We start from the raw sequence: 25,855 nt of genomic DNA, 5'->3' as shown, positions 1-25,855 counted from the left end.
CAGACTGTCCCTTTAAGGTAAGGTTTATTTTTATAGATTTTTTATCTCTGTCTCAGATTTTACAGCTTCCCGTAGTAGTTCTGCTGTTCCAGTCAGTAAACTTATATTTGTCTACACCTCCATGCTTCCTCCTCAGTTGGCTTCCTCCTCAGTTGGCTGCCCTAAATCTCTTTAACCAGCCCTAAATCTCTTTAACCAGCTAACCTCACACCAGAATCACATTCAAAAGCATCAGCTTGATTGATTAGATGTTCCATACCTGATCTTGTTCTCCCCAAAATGTGTATGTTTTGGAGAGTGTGTTTGCTCTGGAGAGTTTGTGTTTGTGTGTACATGTGTATGCTCTGGAGAGTGTGCGTTTGTGTGTACTTGTGTATGTGTATTCTCTGGAGAGTGTGTGTGTGTACTTGTATACGTGTATGCTCTGAAAAGTGTGTGTGTATATGGGTTAGGGGAGTTTGTTATGTTAGGCATTCCCTTAGTATTCATGAAAGTGGTAATTTTGCTGTACAGTAGCTGTCTAAACAATAAATATGTAGTAAATATCCCAAAACTGGCGAGATGCTTTTAGGGGTATCCAAAATAAATTCTTGCACCGGGGCCCTGTAGACATTAGGTCCGCCACTGATTTTTACTATGCAATGCCGTGCATTGCATTAAATATTTATGTACTTAAAAATATATATATATAAATAAATTAAAAACCAACATTTAATTAATTAATTAATTAATTAATTAATGCAAATATTAAATTAATCCACAGTGGAGGGATTTATATATTTATTTACTTATTAGTACTGCTTAGGTCCAGTACTGCTTAGGTCCAGTTTCACATATTGCAATTTATTTTATTGTCTTTTTTAAATGATTAGCCCAGCAGTGGATCATCCACTGCTGGGCTAATCATTTAAAAAAAAAATTAAAAAAAATTGATTTAGTTGTTTTTTGCGATGTTGGGGTGGAGAGTGAAATTGCATGGGGTGGGGGCCCAAGAAAATGTTTGCCCAGGGTCCAGTCGTATTCCATTCAGGTATAGCTTACCTCCCCTATAAAAAAAAGTGCTTCCTTTATTTTGAGGGATGGGTGGGGGTAATGAAGAGAGGGGGTATTCATAAATGAAAAGCCTAATCAAGGGGTACGGGAGGGAAAAAAAGTTGGGAACCGCTGATTTGGGGCATTCTCCTTTCAGTTCTATCAATTCTCCGCAGCTCTCCTTTAGAGAGGCGCACCTGTGCACCCGTAATTTAATCATAAAAAAAGATAAATATTTCCAGTCGGATTAGTATCTGCGCCTTATTTATAACTGAAAATAAGCAACTATTCTCCTTGTCAGTCATATATAAGCCAATAGAAATATGTATACAGCCCGCTAGTAGCTTTGTTAACACCCCTCTTCAACAAACTGTCATGTAAGAAAATCGATCTACATTTTCATTGTTTTTGTGTTTCAATTTTAGCGCTTCTTTTAGATCTTATTTTTATGCCCCAATATATATATAAATTATTATTGCACTTCAATAACCATTATTATTGAACTTTGTTATAGATAATTTTTGCACTTTGTAGAGCCCCTTTTTATTTTTTGAAACATTGCTTCTTCAACTAGTACAGAATAGCATTCTAATGCTGTTCGCCACAGTAGTTATGGAGAACTTTAATGCAAGAAATTGCAGGAGAATTTTCAGTCCTCCACAGGAGAATATAAATGATAAATTTGTAACAAGGATAATTCATTATTATTATCATTTTTTTGTTTAGCGCCGCCAAATTCCGTAGCGCTGGAAATTCATGAGGACAACTATATGAAATACGACTAAAAGGATCTAATTTAACCATTTTTTTTGGAGAACATGTTCTCCAAGGAGTTAAATTTAAAAAAGTGGATTGGTGCGCGCTAAGGATGGTATTGCTAAACACTTACTCTAAAGATACAATCTCTGCTTGTATCAGACACAAGGAAATGACCAATAACGAAGCCTAAGCCTCAAGATAGAGAAAGTGCGCTAACAAGCTAAAAGTATACACACCACATTAAAAGATATTTAAATTTATTAAATGAAATAGACAAATTACATAAAAACATATATAGAAATTAAAAGAAAAAAAGTTATGCTCTAATATATATTGGATGCTATTTAATATGAAATCACTCTGTTTGACTTCCATATTGATATCACTATATAGAAATTTCTTAACTGCTGCTACTCCCTGTTTGTGGTCAATCACAGTATACAGTGATGATACATCGCATGTTGCGATTATCATTCCATCCTCCCATTTCATAGAGTTCAAAATATTTAGTAATTGAGTTGAGTCTTTCAAGTGTGAGTTTAACTTAGTAACATGAGGTTGTAGAAATCGGTCTATATATTGGGATAGATTGGCAGAAATCGAGTTAATCCCAGAAATAATGGGCCTCCCTGGTGGATTTATGAGACATTTATGCACTTTGGGGAGGAAATAAAAAATGGGGATTTTGGAATGTTTAGGTGTCAAATAATTAAATTCACGTTCATTAAGAAGTCTTTCAGATTTCCCTTCAATAAGAATTTTATTTAATATTTTAATATACTTATCAGTTGGATTCATTGGTAGTACTTCATATGTTTTTTTATCATTTAATAATCTCAATGCCTCAGCCATATATTTGTCAGTATCCATTATTACAACCCCCCCACCCTTATCCGCCGGCTTTATGGTCACCTCTAAATCTTTCTGCATTTTTGTTAGTATCTCTCTTTCTTTCTTATTAATATTTTGTTTCCTAATATGAGGTAGCTCACATTTTTTGATATCATTTAAGACTATTTTCTCAAAGGTATCAAGATAGTTACCCTTTGAAGAAGTACAGCTTGTACTGCAACTTTAACCCGGGTTACCAGTATCTTTGTATATCCCAAGGTAAGGGATAACTTGTGCCCTACCAGTTTATTGGAACAACGGATACATCTACAGCAGTTAAATCTGCTCTTGCAGCAAGTTTTCATCAGCACACAGCAATCAGCTGTTTTCTTTCTCACGCTGCTGGAACGACAATCCATTACCTGAGAAGAGCGGAAGTTTGTGACGTCAGACGCCGACTCACATGTGCAGAGGTCTGTACACTTCTATCTTCCAGGAAACGGCAGTCACTACAGCCGAGGTCCAAGCTTTGACCGTAAGATTTCCTTTCCTCGGTAACACCCTCCGAGTACCCTCTTGACTCACGGTACAGTACATTGTATCTGTTTGTGGCACCAATTTGTAATGAATTCAAGCTGTAATGCTACAATATTGATGCTCATTTGCACACGGCCATCTGCACTGTGATTATATTTCTGAACTTGGTGCTTGTTTTTATTAATAATCCTTGCTTTTATGATTATTATCAGTGTTATGCCATACATTTAAGATTATGATTGTTTTTTAACATTTATTTACATCCTATTAATTGTTAGCTGCTATTTGCAAATATTTGCACGGACTACTGATTTTTTATACAAGGGAGACGTCCCTACCGCTAATTTCTATATATGTTTTTATGTAATTTGTCTATTTCATTTAATAAATTTAAATATCTTTTAATGTGGTGTGTATACTTTTAGCTTGTTAGCGCACTTTCTCTATCTTGAGGCTTAGGCTTCGTTATTGGTCATGTTCTCCAAGGAGAATGAGAACAGAGTAGGAGAATATTACAGTCGAACTTGCCCAATGTTAGGCGCATTTTTAAATGAAAAATAGGGGCATTATATTTCTCATGAGAACTTTTAGGAGAAAATATTGGAGAATTGGAATGATAAATCAAGCCCTAAATATTGGAATAATATATCTATATTTCTAAACCCGTAGTAAATAAACAAAATAATAAATATTCATATAATAATAATCTTTAAATACATTGATCCAAAAGCAAATGGTGATAAAAATAAAAATCTATATTTGGGTAGGACTTTTATTATAAGAAAGATGCTAAAGGGAGTGAGTGAATGACATAAGGAGAGCTTCAGTGGGTTTTTGTGGGGGGGTTAAAGAAAATATGTAAACTGTGGTTGGTTGAAGTTGAAAATGAATTGTCTAGTTTCAAAGTATAATTTGAAACGTTTTATTATCTACATTCTGTATGTATAATGTTGGAAAAATGAATAAGGGTTTAAAATAAAAAATGGTCTGCAACTTGATTTTTGATTCCTCAAATTAAAGTGATACTGTATGTTGCCCTCAGTTTGGTTTTACTGGCATGCAAATATGCAACAGGCAGTATAGGATATCTCCTCTAGATTCCAAGTTGGAACAATTAGCAAAATATTGCATGCCCAGAGGAAAGGTGTACTTAAATGGCGGCACTTGTTATATTGCAGATGCCCGTGTACCCACAGTGTTGTGTGCTGTTTCCTTATACTCTGTCACTGCGAGAACTTTGTATGATGCCAAGCGAGCTGCTGCAGCACCACTGAGTCCTCATACAAAGCCCCCCCCCCAAGCTACAGTCTGGCTGGTGACCTTGGTGCACCTCTTTAGAACATTGGTAAGTATCACTCAAAGAACCAGAATGAGTGTTTTGAATCTGGGTTTGGTCAATATGGGTCAGAGCTACCAGTCACCAAGCAGTGGGAACAGGCCAGTGTGAAGTGCATGCCTTGCATCACCTTACAACAGGACTCTCCACCTCAACATTCCCCTTAGTTATATCACATCTTTTAACAAATTAATAAACCTGCAAAAAGCTACACAATGATTGCTTAGATTAAAGCACAACAAATTTACAACTGATTTTTACTGACCACAAAAAAAGGAAATCAGGATAATTAATTCCATCAGGCTTTTCAAAGATGTATACTTGAATGATTCTTGTTTAACAAAATGTTGTGCTAAATGACAGTGTTTTTAAACATTTCTTTTTATATAGATATTTTGCAATGTGTAATAGCTAATATATTTGTATATATGTATGCTAACACGATTCTAGGATTAGCACAGCCCAAGATGCTTGTTCTAATCCCAGCAGCCAAAGTGTTTTCTAAGAGCCTTTGAGAAAGTGTCGTGTATAGCATGAAACATGTCATGCTCAGTCTCTCTACAAGGCTGTATTTGTTACACAAATTCTCAATATTTTTAAATGTCCTAATAAATCATTGTTACGTTTTTAAAATAGTATTACTGTGCAGCTTGTATATTTGATTCTTATGATTTAATCGATATTTAATGAATTTATGAAGATTACAGCTTTTATTTGTGACTGTTACCAGTATATTAGACTGCTGGCTCTTCTGGATGGGACACCATACTTCTGAAAAAACCTTAGTCTTGTGAATTTACTTTGTTGTCTGATAAGACTATTTAAAAGGGACAGTCTACACCAGGGTTTTTATTGCTTTAAAAGATAGATAATCCCTTTATTACCCATTCCCCAGTTTTGCATTACCAACACAGTTATATTAAAGGGACACTGAACCCAAAAATTATCTTTGGTGATTCAGATAGAGCATGCAATTTTAAGTGACTTTCTAATTTACTCCTATTATCAATTTTTATTCGTTCTCTTGCTATCTTTATATGAAAAAGAAGGCATCTAAGTTTTTTTCCTGGTTCAGAACTCTGGACAGCAGTTTTTGATTGGTGGATGAATTTATCCACCAATCAGCAAGGACAACCTAGGTTGTTCACCAAAAATGGGCCGGCATCTAAACTTACATTCTTGCATTTCAAATAAAGATACCAAGAGAATAAAGAACATTTGATAATAGGAGTAGATTAGAAAGTTGCTTAAAATTGCATGCTCTATCTGAATCACAAAAGAAAAAATTTGGGTTCAGTGTCCCTTTAATATACTTTTTACCTCTGTGATTACCTTGTATCTAAGCCTCTTCTAACAGCCCCCTGATCACATGATTTAGTTATAATCTATTGACTTGTATTTTAGCCAATTAGTGCAGTGTCTGCCACAAGCCACGGGCGTGATCACAATGTTATCTATATGGCTCACATGAACTAGCACTCCCCTGTTAATGGCTTAGAAACAGGCAGACATTTGGAGGTTTCGATGTTATAAAGTATATTAATATAACAATGTTGGTTGTGCAAAGCTGGGAGATGGGTAGTAAAGGCTTTATCTATATTTTTAAGCAATAAGAATGTGAGTGTTAGTTGTCCCTTTAATGCTCATGCAGTGGTATTAGGGCTTTTGAAGTTTGGAGTATAGAATTCCAGTTCTTGTGGGAATAGAAAGATTCACAATTTTAAGTTAATATTGAACAGGAAAAGAGACAAACTAAATAATTAAAAGTATACTGCAAAGTGTTTTAATATGGATAATTAAACATTTAAACACTACAGCCCCTCAGAGAATCAGCAGTGGCCTATTTAAAGGGACAGTATACTGTAAAATAGTTTTTCCCTTAATGTGTTTACAAATGCTTTTTTTACCAACTGCAGAGTAAAAAATGTATGAAAATTAGCTTTTTAATGTTTATTTCTGTATATTAAAGGGACAGTCAACACCAGAATTATTGTTGTTTTAAAAGCTCTGATTTTGTGTTTTGAAGCCACAGCCTAATAAAATAGGTTGAGCTTGTAGGTATAATCAGATCTCATTACTGTATCACATTGTGACATATACCTGCTTCTTTATCTTCTATCTGTCCTTAAAACAATCACCAATACTTTGAGAGAACAATGGAAAATCAACATTTTATTACCTTATCTCTGCTTTATCACACTGGGAGTGTAATTTCTTCTGCTGGCTGTGTTTACAAAGCTTATCTATAGCTGGTACGCGCGGCCACAAACTTTCAGAATAGGTGGGGATACCACATGCTAAATTAACAATTTCAAATGCCAATATAAGGGTAAAGGAGCTACTTGTAAACAATTTAATACACTCCAGCAGGTAAAGTGGATCATTGGGAACAAATTAAAGGGGAGAAAAATTTTGAGTAAACTGTCCCTTTAACACAATCTTCCTAGACACAATGCCCACCACCACCTGCTCTCTGAGTATGAATACTGGTGCACGGGCCCTAACAGAATATGTGAGTTTGCCACTGAAAAACAGTAACAACATTTACTAGAAGCATTTTTACCAATGGAAGTTTACAGCAAAAATGCTTCTATTTTAAATCCAAATGCACATTTCAGTTTTTATCTTTCTATCCCTTTAAGGAGTATGGCTTCCCTGGCTCCCGGGATTTGTCTGACCCCACATTAGTCAGCCTCACTTTACATGTAATTGACAGCATGGTTATGCTCATCTGTCCTCGCGGTTTGCACAGACATATTAAACTGACAAACTATAATGCAGAAGAGACAACATCTAGAATAAAGTCAGCATCTGCCTTCAATATACTCTCATCAAACACAGACAGTGCAATAAAAGATGTCATCATTTCATCATTTCTCCAGTGTAGTAAATATGTTGTGAAAAGGTAATTATAACAGGATTACCTAAACACAAGAAATTAGCTTGTGAAAAGGAATGAATTAACAGCACATTATGCAATCTGGTTTAAATCCTCTACGCTCTGCAGGGAAAGAACCAACAAACCCGACAAACCAACAAAATCCCTTATTCCATCCTCATGGGAAGTTCTCAAGCCAGCCAATGCAGCGTCATATTAATTTAATTTATATTTACTTCAACAACAATCTAAATTCTCTACATTTGGCACTTTCACTTACCCTACTTTTTATGGAAGATATTAATCAAAATTTCAACACTACACTACATCATGCCAACTAAAAGGGACATTAAACATCTAAAATTGGAATAGAAAATGTTTAAAATTAAAAAAGTAGTAAAATAAATTGCAGTATACATTATTTTATTTAGTCCCCTACTCCTGTCACTTAAACCCTTCACTAATTTGGACATTGTGTGGTACTTTACTTATTGTACTGCATAACGTATCTATATGTCTGAGCTTCAGGAAGCTCCAACAGTCTTGGCTGTTAAGTTACAGCCGAGAGCTGGAGTTTCTGAGCTCCTGGCATCTGCCGCATAAGGAACCAGAGCGTGATCGGTGCTCCAGTTCCATATGAAGGCAGATGCTAGATCATTACAGATGGTGACACTGTGTCACCATCTGCAACGATCCACTGCTGGTGCCGGCGGGAGGTGCGAAAGGGAATCTGGGAGGTGGGTGAAAGTCCAGCAGCGGGGGGAGGGAGTGGGGAGCGAGTAAGTAAGCCCTACACTGCAGAAAATAAAAAATAAAAAGAGAGAAGGAGGGAAGGAGGGGGAGGAGGGGGGAGGTGGAGGGACCAAAACACTACAGAAAAAATATATATTTAATAATAAAATAAAAATACAGACAGCTAGTACCTAAGATGGCAGGCATGGTAAGAAAGAGATTTAGGAGGGATCAGGGAGGTTGGAGGGTAAGGGGAGATTCTACACTACAGAAAAAAAAAAAAAAAAAAAAAGCCTTAAGATGAAATCTTCACACTCACAGACTGTCTGCCAGTACCTAAGATGGTGGTGACCAGTGGGGGTGAGGGAGGGAAAAGAGCTGTTTGGGATATAGATATAGATATATATATATATATATATATATATATATATATATATATATATATATATATAGTGACAAATGGAAAAAGCTTGCACTCACATTAAAAAGTCTGCTTGATTGAAAGACTAGAGAGTACAAGTTTTCCATTTTTCACTATTAATTCCACTAGCACCCTGGCAGTTATTGGATGGAGTGAGAGTGCACATCTCAGATATAGATTTTTTTCTATTTTATTTATTTCTGTTTAAATAGAGTGATAGCAAAACTTGTAAAAAAAAACGGACACTAAAGTCAAAATGAAACTTTCCCGATTCGGGTTAGCGCATACAAAAAAAAACTTCCAATTTACTTCTATCACTTTCTATTTTTATTTGCACACTTCAAGGCACAAGCTTATACTGAGCATAAGCAAGAGTTCACAGTGTATACCTTTATGAGTCTGATTCACTGATGACTGTTATACTATACAAGGGATGTGGAAATCAAATGACATTTAAAAAAAAAAAAAAGTGCTTTTGTGTTGTCCTTTAACTATGCTATGCATTTATTAATTATGTAAAACTACTGGTCCTTTAAGTTTTAAAAATAAGTTTATAACAGAAGATTGCAAGGGTGTGTATTTATTTAGGGACATAAAAACTATAGCTATAGCATAATAATTTGAGACTCATTGCTGCACATATCTCAGGATAACTACAGTATACACTCCAGATCTCCAGTCCCTCCGAGGAGGGGGACTGGATATTTTACTATGCTAAATGAAAACCATTATTACAGAATTAAGTATGATAATGACCAATAAGTCTTATACCTTAATAGATGATATAAACATTCAGTCAAATTTATTAATCCAAGAGATCCATAAAATCCTTTATGTACGGTCCTAGGATAACATAAGAGGGCACACCTACCACAGCATTCAACTCTCACAAGATGTGCCTCAATTTCTCTCATTTTATCCACTAAAATCAGAATCAAAGGGAATACATCAAGTATCAAATATATTTCAAAACAATTGTAAGAATTATAAGGTAAGGCCATTTCCATCAAGATTGTTTTATTCCCAATATACCATTTTGAGAACATTTTAGAAGGTCTGTTTACCCAACAAAGAGTTAAGGCACCAATTAAAATTACTACATGCTTTTCTTTCGTCCACTTGACTAATTTATTGAAAAACTTCCTGTTGCTGCACTTTAAAATATAAAATCTAAATCAGACTAATTTCATGCTTTCCAGTTGCTGTACAGAATGTTCCCGACATCTGAGCCACAGCAGTTGCAATAAAAATGATAAAATTAATAATAACTATGTCTGGTCTCCAAAAACTAAATGATAGCTGCAACCTACTCCTATGTTTTATACACTGTATTAAAAGGGTTACATTTATTTGCACCATATTATTAAATAGGTTGTTCACAGTTCGGCAAACTGCCATGTTGTTGAATTAAGCCGAATATTTCCCCTTGTGGTTGGGAAAAATGTATTTAGAACAATAGTGTTACTCCTGATTCCATAAAGCTGTTTTTTAGAGTTCTGCACAGCAGGTATACTGAATGCACCATGCCAAGAACTAAATACATGTACTATGTCATTTATTTCTTCATTTTACGCAGACTTAGCACACAATTCTAAACATAGATGTGTCATTAACTTTGGTAGTTGGAGCTCTGGTAAACTTGGCAACATCCTTCAAAATTAAATTCTTATGATTGCAGATGTATAGAAATATACTAAAAAGGGGCAATTCAGAGGTTATGTTCACTTTTGTATATCAGTAGGCAGTGGCACCACAGTTTCTAAGAAAACAGATTGTATACTCAGAGGTTGTGAATATAGGTATATAGCTGTAGAGATTACATAGCAATACTATTTACTATGAAGGCATGTCAGAGCATATATTGGTGGGAACATTTCCCATTCTCATATTGCACAAATAACCACGTTCCATCATTCAATATTCACTCCTACATTTTCTTGATCACACGCAATATATAAGAGTTCCTTTTGTTTGTCTTTTTTTTCTTCTTTTTATTTATATATATATACATATACACACATATATACATATATATATATATACATATATATATATATATATACACATATACACACATATATACATATATACACATATATACATATATATATATATATATATATATATATATATATATACACACACACATATATATATATATATATATATATATATATACATATACACACATATATACATATATATACACACATATATACATATATATATATATATATATATATATATATATACATATATATATATATACATATACACATATATATATATATATATATATATATACATATATATATACATACATATACACACACATATATACATATATATATATATATATATATATATATATATATATATATATATATACACATATATATATATATACACATATATATATATATACACATATATATACATATATATACATATATATATACACACATATATATACATATATATATACACACATATATATATATATATATATATATATATATATATATATATATATATATATATATATATATATATATATATATATATATATATATATATATATATATATACCAGTGTTGTTAAAAGTGGGACAGAGTTGTTTTTTTGTTTTGGTTTGGTTTGGTTTAATTTTAAATAAACCATCAGGGATAGTTTACAGTCTCTCATACACAGTCTAAAAAATATAAAAGTACAAAATCAGATCTCTCATTTTACTGAAAGATAAGGATCTTAGAGCCGATATGTACAACCTGAAAAAGAGATACAAGAGTTTGTCTAAGCAAATACTTACTTTTGTAGTGTTAATCTTAGGGAACCAGAGCATGCCTTGATCTTGTTCTGAGCTTCCAAATGCGTCATTCCATCAGTGCTAATACCGTCAATGGTAAGGACCAAGTCACCAATACCTATGTTGGCTTGCGCTGCTTTCCCCCCATCATTCAACTGTTCAATAAAAAGAGAATTGTGTTAAAGCTCAAAACTAAAAAACAAACCTTAAAGCACAAAAACAGCACAACATCCAGTGACAGCATACAATATAAATAAGAGAATGCCAGGAATTCCTCACATGCATAACATAACATTTAGCATGTCAGACATTTTTCTAAAATCAGTTATTTGCATAGAGAGACATAGAAGACAAAAGTATACCGGGGGACATACTTTTACAAAAGACTCTGCAATGTTAATTGTGGTGACATAAAGGTTCCGAGTTTAACAGGGTGCGGATTGGTAAGGTGCGCAGTGCAAGCAACCATGTAACTTCCTTGAGACTTTAAAATGAGAAACAAAATATGAAAACTAGAATTGTGATTCAACATTAAAACTATAATTTCTATAATACAACCTTATTCACTAACGAATTAGCATTAAGCGGATTTATAAAATTCTTGTATGTTTAAACCGAAAAAGTGACATTTCAGTGAATAAGCCAGCGGATCGCCATTTGTCTTTGGCATCATGTAAAGGGTCAGAAAATTCAAAACTTTGTACAACACTGCTACAAACATAGTTACAGGCACTGCTGCCATAGACATGTACATACTCCTGAGTGCCTATGAGCCTACTTTATACTTCAACAAAGGCTACCAAGAGAGCAAAGAAAAAAAAATGCTAAAAGAATTCCAAATGTATTTAAAATGCATGCTCTGAATATATTGTTCCTTTATCAAACAATAAATGTTGTGTAATCTCTTTTAAAAGGACATGAAACCCAAAATGTTTATTTTGGGATTCAGTCAGAATTATTAAGTGCGGGGGCATCACATGCCCAGGTAGCTCTCATGTGATCACTGTGGCTTATGAGACAAAGTGATACAGTCATGTGCATATGAAACAAAGTCACAAGGAAACTTACAGAGAGGGGGGGAAATACAAACAGATGTTTAAAGGGACCCAATTATATGCAACTTTCCAATTAAATATTATCCAATTTCCTTCATTCTCTTGGTATCCTTTGTTAAAGTGGCAGAAATGCACTATTGGGAGCTAGGTGCCAATGACAAAATGCATAAATGTGCAGTCACCAGTCAGCAGCTAGCTCCCAGTAGAGCAGTAGTGCTCCTGAACATACCTAGGTATGGTTTTAAACTAAGTATAACAAGGGAACAAAGCAAAATTAGAAATACTCTTGAAAATGTATTTTAAAATGGAATGCTCTATTTGAATCATGAAAGCCTCTTCTGTCCCTTTATATGCACTGAAGCACAAACAGATGACAACACAGGGGTGTGAAATGAAGTAAAGTGAAAGGGTTGAATCACCTCCAAATGGACAATAAGAACAAGGATTTTACAATTGGCCTCCCACACATTATAGCAATCATATTTTCTCACACTGAAAAGCACGTGGCGAGTTTCAGCATGTAGTCTATTTAAGATGTCTTTTCATCACTGTTTTTTACTTTGTTCTCAAAAGCTTTAGGAACTTGTTGCAGCAACATTAAAATGCAATAATACACTTTGAAATGCCCTTTTTTAAATGGAACAGGAAATATATGGGTATAATGCCCCTTTAAGGAGCACTCTGCTTTGGTTGCCTGAGTGAATCCTCAGTGCTCAAGCAGAGAGGTGCTTTACAATTTGGTCTGATACAATTAACGAAACAATGCTGTGGTGGAATACAAGGGAAAATTGTTCTGTAATGACGATGATAGATAATAGGTTTTGTTATTACAACCTCTATTGGAAGTATATTCCATGAATCAACTACAGTTTCTGTGAAGAAACGGTGACCCCTTATTTTCAAACATGGTAAAATATTGTTGCACTACAGAAAAACTTAAAAAGGAACAAAAACACCTTGTAACAACAAGACGTTTCTGTGGTCTTGCTATAGAATAACATAACAGACATCTTGTCTGCTGCAATGTTTTTCAGTAGCCAACACTTGCTTTATTTGGATGTGCTCATCTGGGTATGAGTATGTAGACAACAGGCCTAGCAAGCAACATTCTGTTAGCATAAAGTGCATTGCTCTGGTGGTTTTTATCTAGTAAAGCTAATTAGGGAAGAATATATTGCAGGGTTTGCCTTGAGAAGTCCACAGTGTGCCATTTCAGTTCTGAGACTCTTAGAACTTTTCAGCAGAAGATAGGTTTTGATTGCTGCTAAGTAAAGCTCATTCCAGGGCAGTAGCAATCAAAACCTATCTTCTGTTGAAGAGTAGTGATGACGCGAACGGCGAACGCAAACTTCCGCAAAAGTTTGCGAACCGGGCAAACCGCCATAGACTTCAATAGGCAGGCGAATTTTAAAACCCACAGGGACTCTTTCTGGCCACAAAAGTGATGGAAAAGTTGTTTCAAGGGGACTAACACCTGGACGGTGGTATGCCGGAGGGGGATCCATGGCAAACTCCCATGGAAAATTACATAGTTGATGCAGAGTCTGGTTTTAATCCATAAAGGGCATAAATCACCTAACATTCCTAAATTGTTTGGAATAACGTGCTTTAAAACATCAGGTATGATGTTGTATCGATCAGGTAGTGTAAGGGTTTTTTTTTTTAAATGTACCTTACTGTTTTAGCAGATATGACTTGCACTGGTGTGACACTGTGCCCTGGCAGGACCTGGAACGCACACGTGTGAGGGAAACTGACTGCTATTATTTCACAGTAAAAAAAGTTTTTTTTTTTTTTTAAATGTATGTACACTACTGTTTTAGTAGATATGACTTGCACTGGTGTGACACTGTGCCCTGGCAGGACCTGGAGCGCACACGTGTAAGGGAAACTGACTGCTATTATTTCACAATAAAAAAGTTTTTTTTTTTTTTTTTTAAATGTACACTACTGTTTTAGCAGATATGATGACTTGAACTGGTGTCACACTGTGCCCTGGCAGGACCTGAAACTGACTGCTATTATTTCAAATTAAAAAAAGTTTTTTTTTTTTAAATGTACACTACTGTTTTAGCAGATATGACTTGCACTGGTGTGACACTGTGACCTGGCAGGACCTGAAATGCACACGTGTGAAGGAAACTGACTGCTATTATTTCAAATTAAAAAAAGGTTGTTGTTTTTTTTTAAATGTACACTACTGTTTTAGCAGATATGACTTGCACTGGTGTCACACTGTGCCCGGGCAGGACCTCAAACGCACACGTGTGAAGGAAAATGACTGCTATTATTTCAAATTAAAAAAAAGTTTTTTATTTTAAATGTACACTACTTTTTTTAGCAGATATTACTTGCACTGGTGTCACACTGTGCCCTGGCAGGACCTCAAACGCACACGTGTGAAGGAAAATGACTGCTATTATTTCAAATTAAAAAAAGTTGTTTTTTTTTTTTAAATGTACACTACTGTTACACCAGATATAAGTGGTGGCACTGGGCAAGTGGGCACAGTATACGCTGTGAGCCTGAGCTGGCAGGCAGGCAGGCAGGCTGCAATTAGATTACACAGGAAAAAAAAAAAAGTAGACTGATGTTCTAGTCCTAAAAAGGGCTTTTTTTGGGGTGCTGTCCTTACAGCAGAGATTAGATGAGTCCTTAAGGACTGTAGTGGACACTGAATACACTAGCCTAGCTATCGATTTCCCTATTAAATCAACAGCAGCTACACTGTCCCTCCTCTCACTAAGAATGCAGGCTCCGAATGAATCTAAAATGCATGCTGTCCAGGAGGTGGGAGGGTCTGGGAGGGAGTGTCTGCTGCTGATTGGCTGGAATGTGTCTTGTGACTGTGAGCTACAGGGTCTAAGTTTACTCAATGATGACGAATAGGAGGCGGATCGAACATCGCATATGTTCGCTGTCCGCTGCGAACGCGAACATGCTATGTTCGCTGCAAACTATTCGCGGCAGAACTGTTCGCGACATCACTACTGAAGAGCTCTAATAAGAACAAAACAGCTGAATCCTCTGGTGCATCAGATATATATATATATATATATATATATATATATATCTCATACATACATATACACACATACATATACACACACACACACACACACACACACAATTCAAAACCTGTGATATTTTAAAGAAAAGATTAAGAAATTATGAATGTATGTCCCTTTAAAGGGAGATTTGACAAGACATTTCTGTTGTATTGCTAAAGAATAACATATCAGCCAAGTCTTAAAAACAAATTAACTTTTTTTTTTACTGCAGTTATTTTTTAATAGCTAAACTCCAGTCACCATTTAATTTATTTGGAGGAGCCAATTTGAGGCTTTAGTCTTCGGACAAGGCTAGTCATAAAGTTAGTATAAAAAGTGAATTGTTTTGCAATTGTTATCTAATAAAGCAAATTGGGGCAAGATACATAGTTAACTTTGAGAAGTCAGCAGAGTTGATTCCAAGTTCTGATAATTAGAAATTCTCTTTCTCTTGGCAAACTTGGTTGGACTATATTATTAGGTTCAGGGACAGCAATGCAGTACTGTGAACTAGTTTGTGATTGGCGGATATACACATATGCCTTTTGTGATTGGTACACCAGATGTGTCCAGCTAGGTCCTAGTAATGTATTGCTCTGCTGCTGACTTTACGCCTTGCAAAACGGGTCAACACATAGTTAAACACCATTATATGCAAGTAACAGAGCACTAATACAATGTATTTGTATTTTCATTTAGCATTTTTATATTGCTATTGTATATGTATGTATACTACCATCAGAAATCCAATTACTTGTTTTAGCAACCAAATAAAAACTAAATTGCAAGAGAAATATTGAATATTTAAGGCATAGTTAGCATAAATAAATAATAAAAAAAAAGTCTGCAGTATCACACTACATAATAAATAAAGCTAAACTGTTCTGTGCAAATCATGTGACACCTCTTTGTAAACCAAACCAAAACACAGGTGGTGCAAAGCAAACTGAAGCATTTCCATATTTGAGGGTACATTTTATAAAACCTGTAGTGGAGTAAAACAAAACTGCTGCTATATACAACACCATATAACAAACCTGCTGCCAGCACAGTATGAGAACTCAATGACATAAAATAAGGTCAGTATCCTTCAGCAAATTGTGCTGCTTAGCAAGTTCAACAGAAACAATTGTTAGAAGGGAAAAAAAAAAAAAAAGTTTGTTTTGGCCTGCTACTTTATTTTCATATGAGACATTAGTAGGTTTGCTGGATCATAGTCAGTTTATTTGCTTGAGAATTTAAGTATACATCTACACATCTTTATCTACAGGCAGTTTTGCCAGTTACAGTGATATAAAACATACTGAAAGAACAGGAAGTTTTGCCAGTTAAAGGGATATAAAACATACAGAAACAATGTTTCATTGTTGTAAAGAAGAGCACTAATATACTTAAAAAGGTTACTAAAAAAAATTAAAACTTTCATGAATCAGAAGCAAATTGGAAAATTGTTTTTAAATTGCATGCTCTATTATCAAATTTGTTTTGTTCTTTTGGTATTCTTTGTTGAAGACTAAACCTATGTAGGTTGACAGGAGCTTAGGAATGTGCACATGTCTAAAGCAGTCTATGGGAGCAGTGTAACTGTATAGCATTGCAAATACTGCTGTCAGAACTTAAAGGGGCATTAAACAACTTGAGATGGTAATATAAAATGATTATATATATATATATATATATATATATATATATATATATATATATATATATATATATATATAAACCTCTGCAATATACTTTATTTATTTTGTCCCCTTTTCCTATCATTCCATTCTGAAATTGTAAGCTTTTCAGTACCTGTTAGAAATGGAAGAGCAGAACACTGTTGTATTCCACACAGCCATTGGCTGCACACTCTAGTGACCTATTTTTAACTCTTCCTAATTGGCCACAGCAGAGAAGGTAACCTAAGTTACAACATTTACAGCTCCCATTGTTTTATAGACACTAAAGCTTTACACTTTTTTTTGTCAATATTTAAACAACTAATGAATCTTTAAAAACTACACCTACATGTTATTCTCAAACTAATCTTTTCTTTGAATGCATCATTCTATCTAACATTTATTTAGCGTTTAATGTTCCTTTAAAAAGGGACATAAAACAAGTTGGGATAGAGACAAAATATAATAATATGTACTTTAATTACTTGCCATTAACCCTTTCTTTTAAGTTTCTGAATTGTACAGCTCTTAACTCCCCCCACACAATTCCCTTTATGGCTGTATCTATATCTATTGTGCTTTGGTAGAATACAAAAATGCATAGGGATTATCTGCTGGAGCATGGCTAGAAGCTGTTAACTCAGTTGAAATGCAATGCCTGTGTCTAAACACTGATAAGGGGGGTGGAGCACAGTGCCCCAGACAGCATGGTTATTTAAGTATTTTTACAAATTATTTTAAAATAGTTGCCAACAATTTTTAAACAATTTTTTTTATGCAATCTTTACTTAATTAGCCCTTTTAGGATATGCACAAATCTCAACATGTGTTATGGCACTTTAAAGCACGTGCACGCTCCCAAGCTCATCTAGGATTACTCTTTAACAAAGGATACAATGAGAAGAAAATTTAAAATAGAAGTAAATTGGAAAGTTGTTTAAAATTACATGCCCTATTTGAAAAACGAAAGGCTTTTTTTGGACTTGACTGTCCCTTTAAGTTTAATTTTGACTCTACTGCCCCTTTAATAGAAATCACTGAAATATGTATTAAACATTTGAAAGGATTTTACCTCTTTCTTTTTTTTTAATTTAACTTGTACAGGGTCCATTACTTCCTGTAACAGCCCCACAAGTGGGCAGGTGTCTCTACAGGAAGGCATTTATAGCTTCATGTCATAAACCTTCTAGATCAACATGAGCTGGTTTGCAGTTTAGTGAATGTTACAGAAACAGAAAGTTAGTTTCTTGCCCATGCAAAGGGACAAATCTGGCCCCCATGGCTGCCCAAGGTCTTTGTAGATAGAAGACTTTCTCAAAGGAAAAGAAATGGTGTGTCAATAAAATTTCAGCCACGTGTATTATATAACTTTAATTAACAAACTATACTTAAGAGTCTTCAACTTTCTGTATTAGAATAGTTAGCACAATAATATGCATTAATTTACCCATGTGTGTTTCAATTGTTGAGAATGAGAGTAGGCATTGCTTTTAAATGTGTTTGACAACCATTTTTAGTTAGCATCCTTGAGTCACAGCGTGAATCATCAGAATTTTGACTAGACTGTCCCTTTATACCCTATTGTCACAGCAATGGATTTAAATAGACATGGAATCCAAATTTTTTTCTTTCACGAGTCAGATAAAACATACAGTTTCAAATCATTTTCAAATGTACTTCTACCAAATGTGCTTCCTGGTATCCTTTGTTGAAGGAACTACTCTGAATTAGATGAGCAAATCAGAAGCATATATGTGCACATATTCTATTCAACAAAGGATACTAAAGGAACAAAGTGCAAAACATAACATAAGTAAAATTAAAAATTTTTTAAATTGCATGCTCTCTTAATAAGTTAACATTTATTTTTTAAAAATTACTGTCCCCTTAAGCCTTTATACTCAAAAACAATAAAAGAAGACTAAAAAAAAAAAAAAAATGCATACTGCAAATGTATCCAAGTTATGTTATGGGAAGACACTATTAGTCCAAACCTGGAACCATATGGTATTTTGGCAAATGAAGCATGTTTTCTTGGACTACCATATAAATAGACATGAATATTGCTCCCTAGATCTTTAAAAAATGAGTCAGAAGAGGGTTGAATTATGGACAGCGTTTAATAACATGCAATTAATCTTCTGCCACATGCATCAGTACAGTAATCTACATTTTTTGTAAACTTTCATGAAAGCATTTATTTCTACTCCTAGGAAAAAACCTAGTTGTAGTTCAAAATCAGTGACTTTTAATGCACGTCATTGGACTGACTTCAAGAACATTTGGGTATGTTAGAAAAACAGACTACTCCATCAAAATCATTTTAGTGAAGTATGGAAAAAGGGTGCATGTTTCTATTTGCTTACACTTATTTCAAACCTCTCAATGATTTAATTGTATAAAGGGTTTAGCAAAAATACAAGAAATTGAGAAGGATGTCTACAGGATGGATAGTTATACTGATTATGTATAAATATATGATAAGCTATGTTACCATATATTAATATGAAAATATTATGGCAGATGTGCATGCACTGTCATGAGAAAAGAGAAGGAAAAGAGCAATTATAAAGTAAATGGATATGCTGGATTAATTCAAGGCAACAGCTCTGCCTATGAGATTGCATCTATTTTTAAAGTGAAAGTCAATTTTCATGTGAAAGTGCCCGTTTTAAAAAAAAAAAAAAAAAATATTAAAAACAGACAGGGGCACTTTCATTCATGAAAATTGACATAGCACCGTATTTTAAAAATACTTACCTTGTTCTTCTGAAACGCCGGATCGCCGTTCTGAAACGATGCCCCACCTGCTTCTTCCTGGTTTACTTACACAGCAATGACAAAACCGGCTTCCTCCAATCACAGCGTTGACTCAGGCAATGATTACCCCAGGGGGGGAAGCCGTGATTGGAGGATGCTGGAATCGTCATTGCTGACGTATGAAGAGGCTTGCGACGGGCTGGTGAAGCACTGGAGTGGCTTCAAGAAGAAAAGGCAAGTATATTTTTTTTAAAACAGCTGAAATGTCAATTTTCATGAATGAAAGTGCCCTTGTTTTTAATAGTTTTTTTAAAAAAACTGACAATTTCTCATGATAATTGACCTTCACTTTAAAAAGGTAGCAATAATCTAAGAAAGGACCACTAAATATAGTAGAATTGTATAATTAAAAAGAGCATAATAAAAGGACAATGCAATAGCACTTACTCAAGTTCAAATAAGCAGCAGATTTTTTTCAAAATGCATTTATTTTCCCTGTTTACCACCCCCCCCCCCCCGTTTTCATGTGACAGCCATCAGCAAACCACAGACTAGTATACATATACCCTGTGAGCTTGCGCACATGCTCAGTAGGAGCTGGTGTCTCAAAATGTGATTTAAAAATAATTTTATAATGGATGTAAAATAGAAAGTTTCTTAAACGTGCATGATCTTTCCAAGTTATAAAAGCTTATTTTGGTTTTAGTGTCCATTTAAAAGGGCCACAATATTGTAATAAAATGCTCTAATTTGTTGGATCATGTTAGTGTCCCCTTGATAGCTAAGTTTAACCCAGTGTTAATTTTGACGGCAAGTTTCAATTTAGTCTTAGTTTTAGTCTTTTGACTAAAATGCCATTTTAGTTTTAGTCGTATTTTAGTCATCTGAATTGTTTTAGTTTTAGTCTAGTTTTAGTCGACTGAATCTCAAATACATTTTAGTCGACTAAATCTCCAGTAGATTTTAGTCAACTAAAATCTAAGGGGTTTAGTTAAAGTGTAATGCATTATTTAAGCATTTCTCTATCATTTGCAAACTGATTATATACTCCAGGAGTAAACATAACACCTGTTAATATTTATGGTATTAAGGTTTAAACATGCAATACAAATACAGATTTAGCAGTTGTGATATGTAACATCTTTATTAAACTTACAATTAAATAAAACCAAGTTTCATAAACAAACAGAAGTGCAACTTTAAAATATAAAAAAAACAAAACTGTATTGGCTGTATTGAACATATTACCCAATATAAAAACTTTAACAGTTCTCTGTTAATAATTAAAACAAATATCAAGAAACTCAATACAACAAAAAGTTTCTGCAGCTAGCACAGACACAGCATAACTTAAACCCATATTCGTGGTTTATGCTTATTTCTATAGGAAGAATCAATTGATTGTTCACAGATTCAAAAACGTTTCGGCAACAATATTAGCACTACTCTAGAACTTCCAAACTTATTATAAACTCCTGGAGTAAAGGTTTATTAACCTGTTTTCTTTTATGGTATTAAGGTTTGAACATGCAATACAGATTTAACAGATTTAACTGTTGTGGTATATAACATGTCTTTATCTTAAAATTTAATAAAATGAAGTTTCGTAAATTTTACAAAAGAGCAGTAATTGAATATGGATTGATTATAACAACTTGCATAAAATGTTTTTGTCAGCAAATTTTGATTTAGTTTTAGTCATAGTCTTTTGACTAAAATGTCATTTTGATTTAGTTTTAGTCATAGTCTTTTGACTAAAATGTCATTTTAGTTTTAGTCGTATTTTAGTCATTAGAATTTTTTTAGTTTTATAGTCATTTTAGTCTAGTTTTAGTCGACGAAATTAACACTGGTTTAACCCCCACAAAATTATTTATTAGCCACAATGTTATGTAGCTCCTGAGCTGGACATAGGCCAACTAACACCAACCTATCTGATGTGTACAGTGCCACTGAGGATGTAAACACATAAATCATCATAGTAATAATATGTAATACTACTACTAACAATTAATATTGCAGTACTACTACTCATAATAATGATAATAATAACAACAATCATAATAATAATAGTGTAATAATTGGAAATCAGCCTTGTAGATAAGTCTTGTGTCTGTGCTTAACAGCTTTAAAGGACCAGTCAACACATTAGATTTGCATAATCAACAAATGCAAGATAGCAAGACAATGCAATAGCACTTAGTCTGAACTTCAAATGAGTAGTAGATTTTTTTATAACAAATTTCAAAGTTATGTATATTTCCACTCCCCTTGTACCATGTGATAGCAATCAGCCAATCACAAATGCATATACGTATAGTCTGTGAATTCTTGCACATGCTCAGTAGGATCTGGTGACTCAAAAATTGTAAATATAAAAGACTGTGCACATTTTTTGTAATGGAAGTAAATTGGAAAGTTGTTTAAAATTACATGCTGTATCTGAATCATGAAAATTTAATTTAACCTGAGTGTCCCTTTAAGCAAATTCTGTTTAGGTGTTATGGGAAGTAGATGGACTCTCACAGAAGACAACTGAAGAAAAAAAGGACTAGGCTTGAAAAAAGCTCCTTTGATGTGCACCAACAACTAAAATTCTCTAACTCGCCATACACTGTTAAATTGATCTCCATAAGCTTATTCCAGTATGAACATTTAAACCGATTTGCAAACATGCAAAATAAACAAAAACACATTGATGTTTCTGTTGTGTGTATATCTGGATCTAATTACAGACACTTTGGAAAAGCAGGAAAATTATATTTACAGACTAAAACTTTCTAAGAACTGAATGCTGCCAAAATTCAGTTTGTAACCGTTATCATTCAAAATTTAAAAAGTGCGAAAACATTGACATATGAAAGGTTTGCTTGCCCAGGAACAGAATCTGCAAACTTAAATGCCATGGCAGGATTTAGTTTCCATGAGAGCATTTCCAAGGCTGTAAATATTGCTCTATTATTATTACTACTGCTGTGTGTTCCTGTGGGAAACGTTCACGGTGTACTGTAGAGTATAATATTAACGTACCCTTATTACAGAGCAGTGACATACTGCAGAGTGGCATCTACAGAATGACATTTTACAGTATGTGTCAAATGTCAAGCAGATCGTTTGCGTAACCAAACAAGTGTGGCAGTTATAAATGCAAGCATACGGACTTCAGTTCTAAAACACCATGCTCTATTTAATTCTGTGCAAATGATCCAGTGGCATATGAGGTTTAAGAGCAGAGATTTTCAAGATTAAGTGCAGACAACCACCTGCTTTTATACTAGAAACGTTAAAAAAAAAAAAAAAAAAGAAAAAAAAAAAAGTGTAATGATAAAAAAAGAAGGGACATACTGACAATGCAAAGTCTGACACAGGGTTTTCCAAGATAAAGGGTTTTAAAAAAAAACTATATACAATTTTATACATGTAATTGGAAAACATTAAAGGAATATTCTAGTCAAAATGTAACTTTCATGATTCAGATACAGTATGCCATTTTAAGCAACTTTCTAATTTACTCCTAAAGAAGTATGCAAGTATGTAAGCATATGAAGCAGGCACATTTTTGGTTCAGAACCTTGGTAGAACTTTCTGATTGGTGTCTAAATGTAGCCCCAATGAGCAAGTGCTACCCAGACACTGAACTAAAAATGGGCCGACTCCTAAGCTTACATTCAAATAAAGATACCAAGATAAAGAAGAAAATTTGATAATAGGAGTAAGTTAGAAAGTTGCTTAAAATTGCATGCTCTATCTGAATCATGAAAGTTTAATTTTGACTAGACTATCCCTTTAATATAATCAAACAGCAGACAAACAGATTTATAGCTGTAACAATATAATCAGCACCTTATCTGGGTGGTATTTAAGCCATAGCTGGCAATGGTGATAGGAAAGATAAATTTCTTCATTAACAAAAGGTGTGAATGGAAAAGGATAAAGGGAATGTTTGCTCAGTTGCAGCCAAGTCATCCTTGTGTTTTAGTATAAGATGCACCATTCAGTAATTTTCAAAACATTGATTCTGGGTGCCAAATATAGAATGTCAAAAAGAATTGTCTCATAGAAGGAAAAGGTCTATACAAAACCAAAAATATACAAATGATTGTGGTTATTATTTCATACAGAAATATTTCCTGGTCCTGTGCAAGGTTGCAAAAAAGTACATTCAATGGCCCCCTCCTTTGCTGCAGCCACCACACAGGCTCCACCTCAACCCATATTGTATTTTTTCTTAATATTCTTTACAGAACAACATGATACACCTACAATTTCAGCAATCTTGTACTGCAACATGTTTTGTACCTTCAATGGGCCAACAATTTGACCAGCTTTCTTTAACAACACATCCCTTTGTTTACCCATTTTTATATACATTTGTTTACCAAATATTTTAGTAATATAAAATCAAGTTGCACATAAATATGTATTGTAGATGTTTAGCTCTGTCCATATGTGGTGCAGGTGGGATGCTGGCGATCCAGTTACAGCCTCCAGCATTGTAGCAAGAGATGTGAGCCCCATTTTATAGAGTACACAGCTACATTGCTAGGAAGATATTTTGCTGTTGGGTACTTCCTTATTGTACGTCATTATTTATCACACAGGGCATGGAGCAGCCAAAAATATAAAAAAAAATGCAGGAGGAAGTAACGAGTAGAAAACCACCCTTTATCCTCTACAACACAAAAGGTTAAGACCGAGGCATCAGATTGCAAAGCTGGAACATATAAGAGCTAGTCTGTTCATTAGTATATTTACTGGATCCATACTTTGTAAAAAAAAAAAAAAACACAGCCCCCAGTGTTATTGACACAGGTAGGATGAAAATGGTACCCTCAAACAGTATGGGGCACTTTCTCAATTAATGTCCAATATTTTTGAATGACAGCGAGCAGCTTGAGGTCCAGATTTTCCATATTTGTTCAAGGTCTTGGCAGTGTGCTAGAGAAGGATGGGTTCTATATAATACACAAACTAGAATACATAGACCAAAATAACATTTTCAGGCATCAACTGCTAAATATTATTAATACAGAGTAAGCTATAGCTCACTAGAAAAAGGTTATTCAGTTTTTACTCTCAGGACTCCCTACCAAGCCAGATTTTAAAGATATCTGAACTAGGGCACACATGATTCCTGAGGAATGCAATCAATAGGACCCTGCTCCACACAGCATGAGAAAAGGGTCAACATCTGGTTGTCCCATTACATCTCACTAGCAAATTCAATGAGCCCTAGTAATGTCCTACCAGCAAAGGAAAAAATACATCCCTTTCAATTAAACAGAACTCGTTTGATTATTAACAAAAATGCATTTATAAAAATGTTATCATTTAAAGTCCTGTCTATTATGCATTAGTACAGTAATTTGAATATCCCAAGCAACAAGTTACTAAAAAGGAACACTGTATAGTCATGCATTTAAAATATCTAAAGATATAAAACTTCAAGTCATTAGAAATATTGAGGCCGAATAATCAAATGTCTTGCGGACCTGATCCGACTAGGTCCGCAAGACATCGCTGAATGCGGAGAGCAATACGCTCTCCGTATTCAGCATTGCACCAGCGGCTCACAAGAGCTGCTGGTGCAACGCCGCCCACTGCAGACTTGCGGCCAATGGGGTGTCAATCAATCCGATCGTACTCGATCGGGTTGATTTATGGCGATTCCTGTCCGCCTGCTCAGAGGACTTGTGTTTCTGGCGAGTCTGAAGAGCTTGATTCGGAGCTTGATAGATAGGCCCCATTGTGTTGCTTCTAAAAGGAATTGACAAACTGAGTTTTATGCTACAATAGCCATTAATCTGCTAGCAAGCAATGGTATTACCTGCGCAGTATGGAAGCTTTCAGGAAAATCGTGTAATTTCAAAGTGGTTTAATCTATGTGACTTCATATTTAGTGGAAATTATTTTTTTGCAAAAGGAAAAAAGAACTTTTCAGAAATTTGTGTCTAAAAACAGACTAACATTGCAGATTTCTCAATATTTTCAGCA

The 25,855-nt window shown here is 34.4% G+C and overlaps 1 protein-coding gene across 7 annotated transcripts in view; it reads right to left on the bottom strand.

Moving 5' to 3' along the window:
* The window catches only part of PDLIM5 (PDZ and LIM domain 5), a 350,516-nt gene that overhangs the window by 240,878 nt on the left and 83,783 nt on the right, over positions 1-25,855 (bottom strand). For all 7 annotated transcript variants that reach the window (XM_053703441.1, XM_053703442.1, XM_053703443.1 and 4 more), the window contains one exon: positions 11,336-11,487. In XM_053703441.1, the coding sequence (XP_053559416.1) occupies positions 11,336-11,487 (152 nt within the window). The remainder of the gene's footprint in view (positions 1-11,335; positions 11,488-25,855) is intronic.

The sequence above is a fragment of the Bombina bombina genome, chromosome 2, assembly GCF_027579735.1.
Source record: "Bombina bombina isolate aBomBom1 chromosome 2, aBomBom1.pri, whole genome shotgun sequence".
In the NCBI taxonomy this organism is placed as follows: Eukaryota; Metazoa; Chordata; class Amphibia; order Anura; family Bombinatoridae; genus Bombina; species Bombina bombina.
This window is presented reverse-complemented; position numbering and strand designations above follow the sequence as displayed.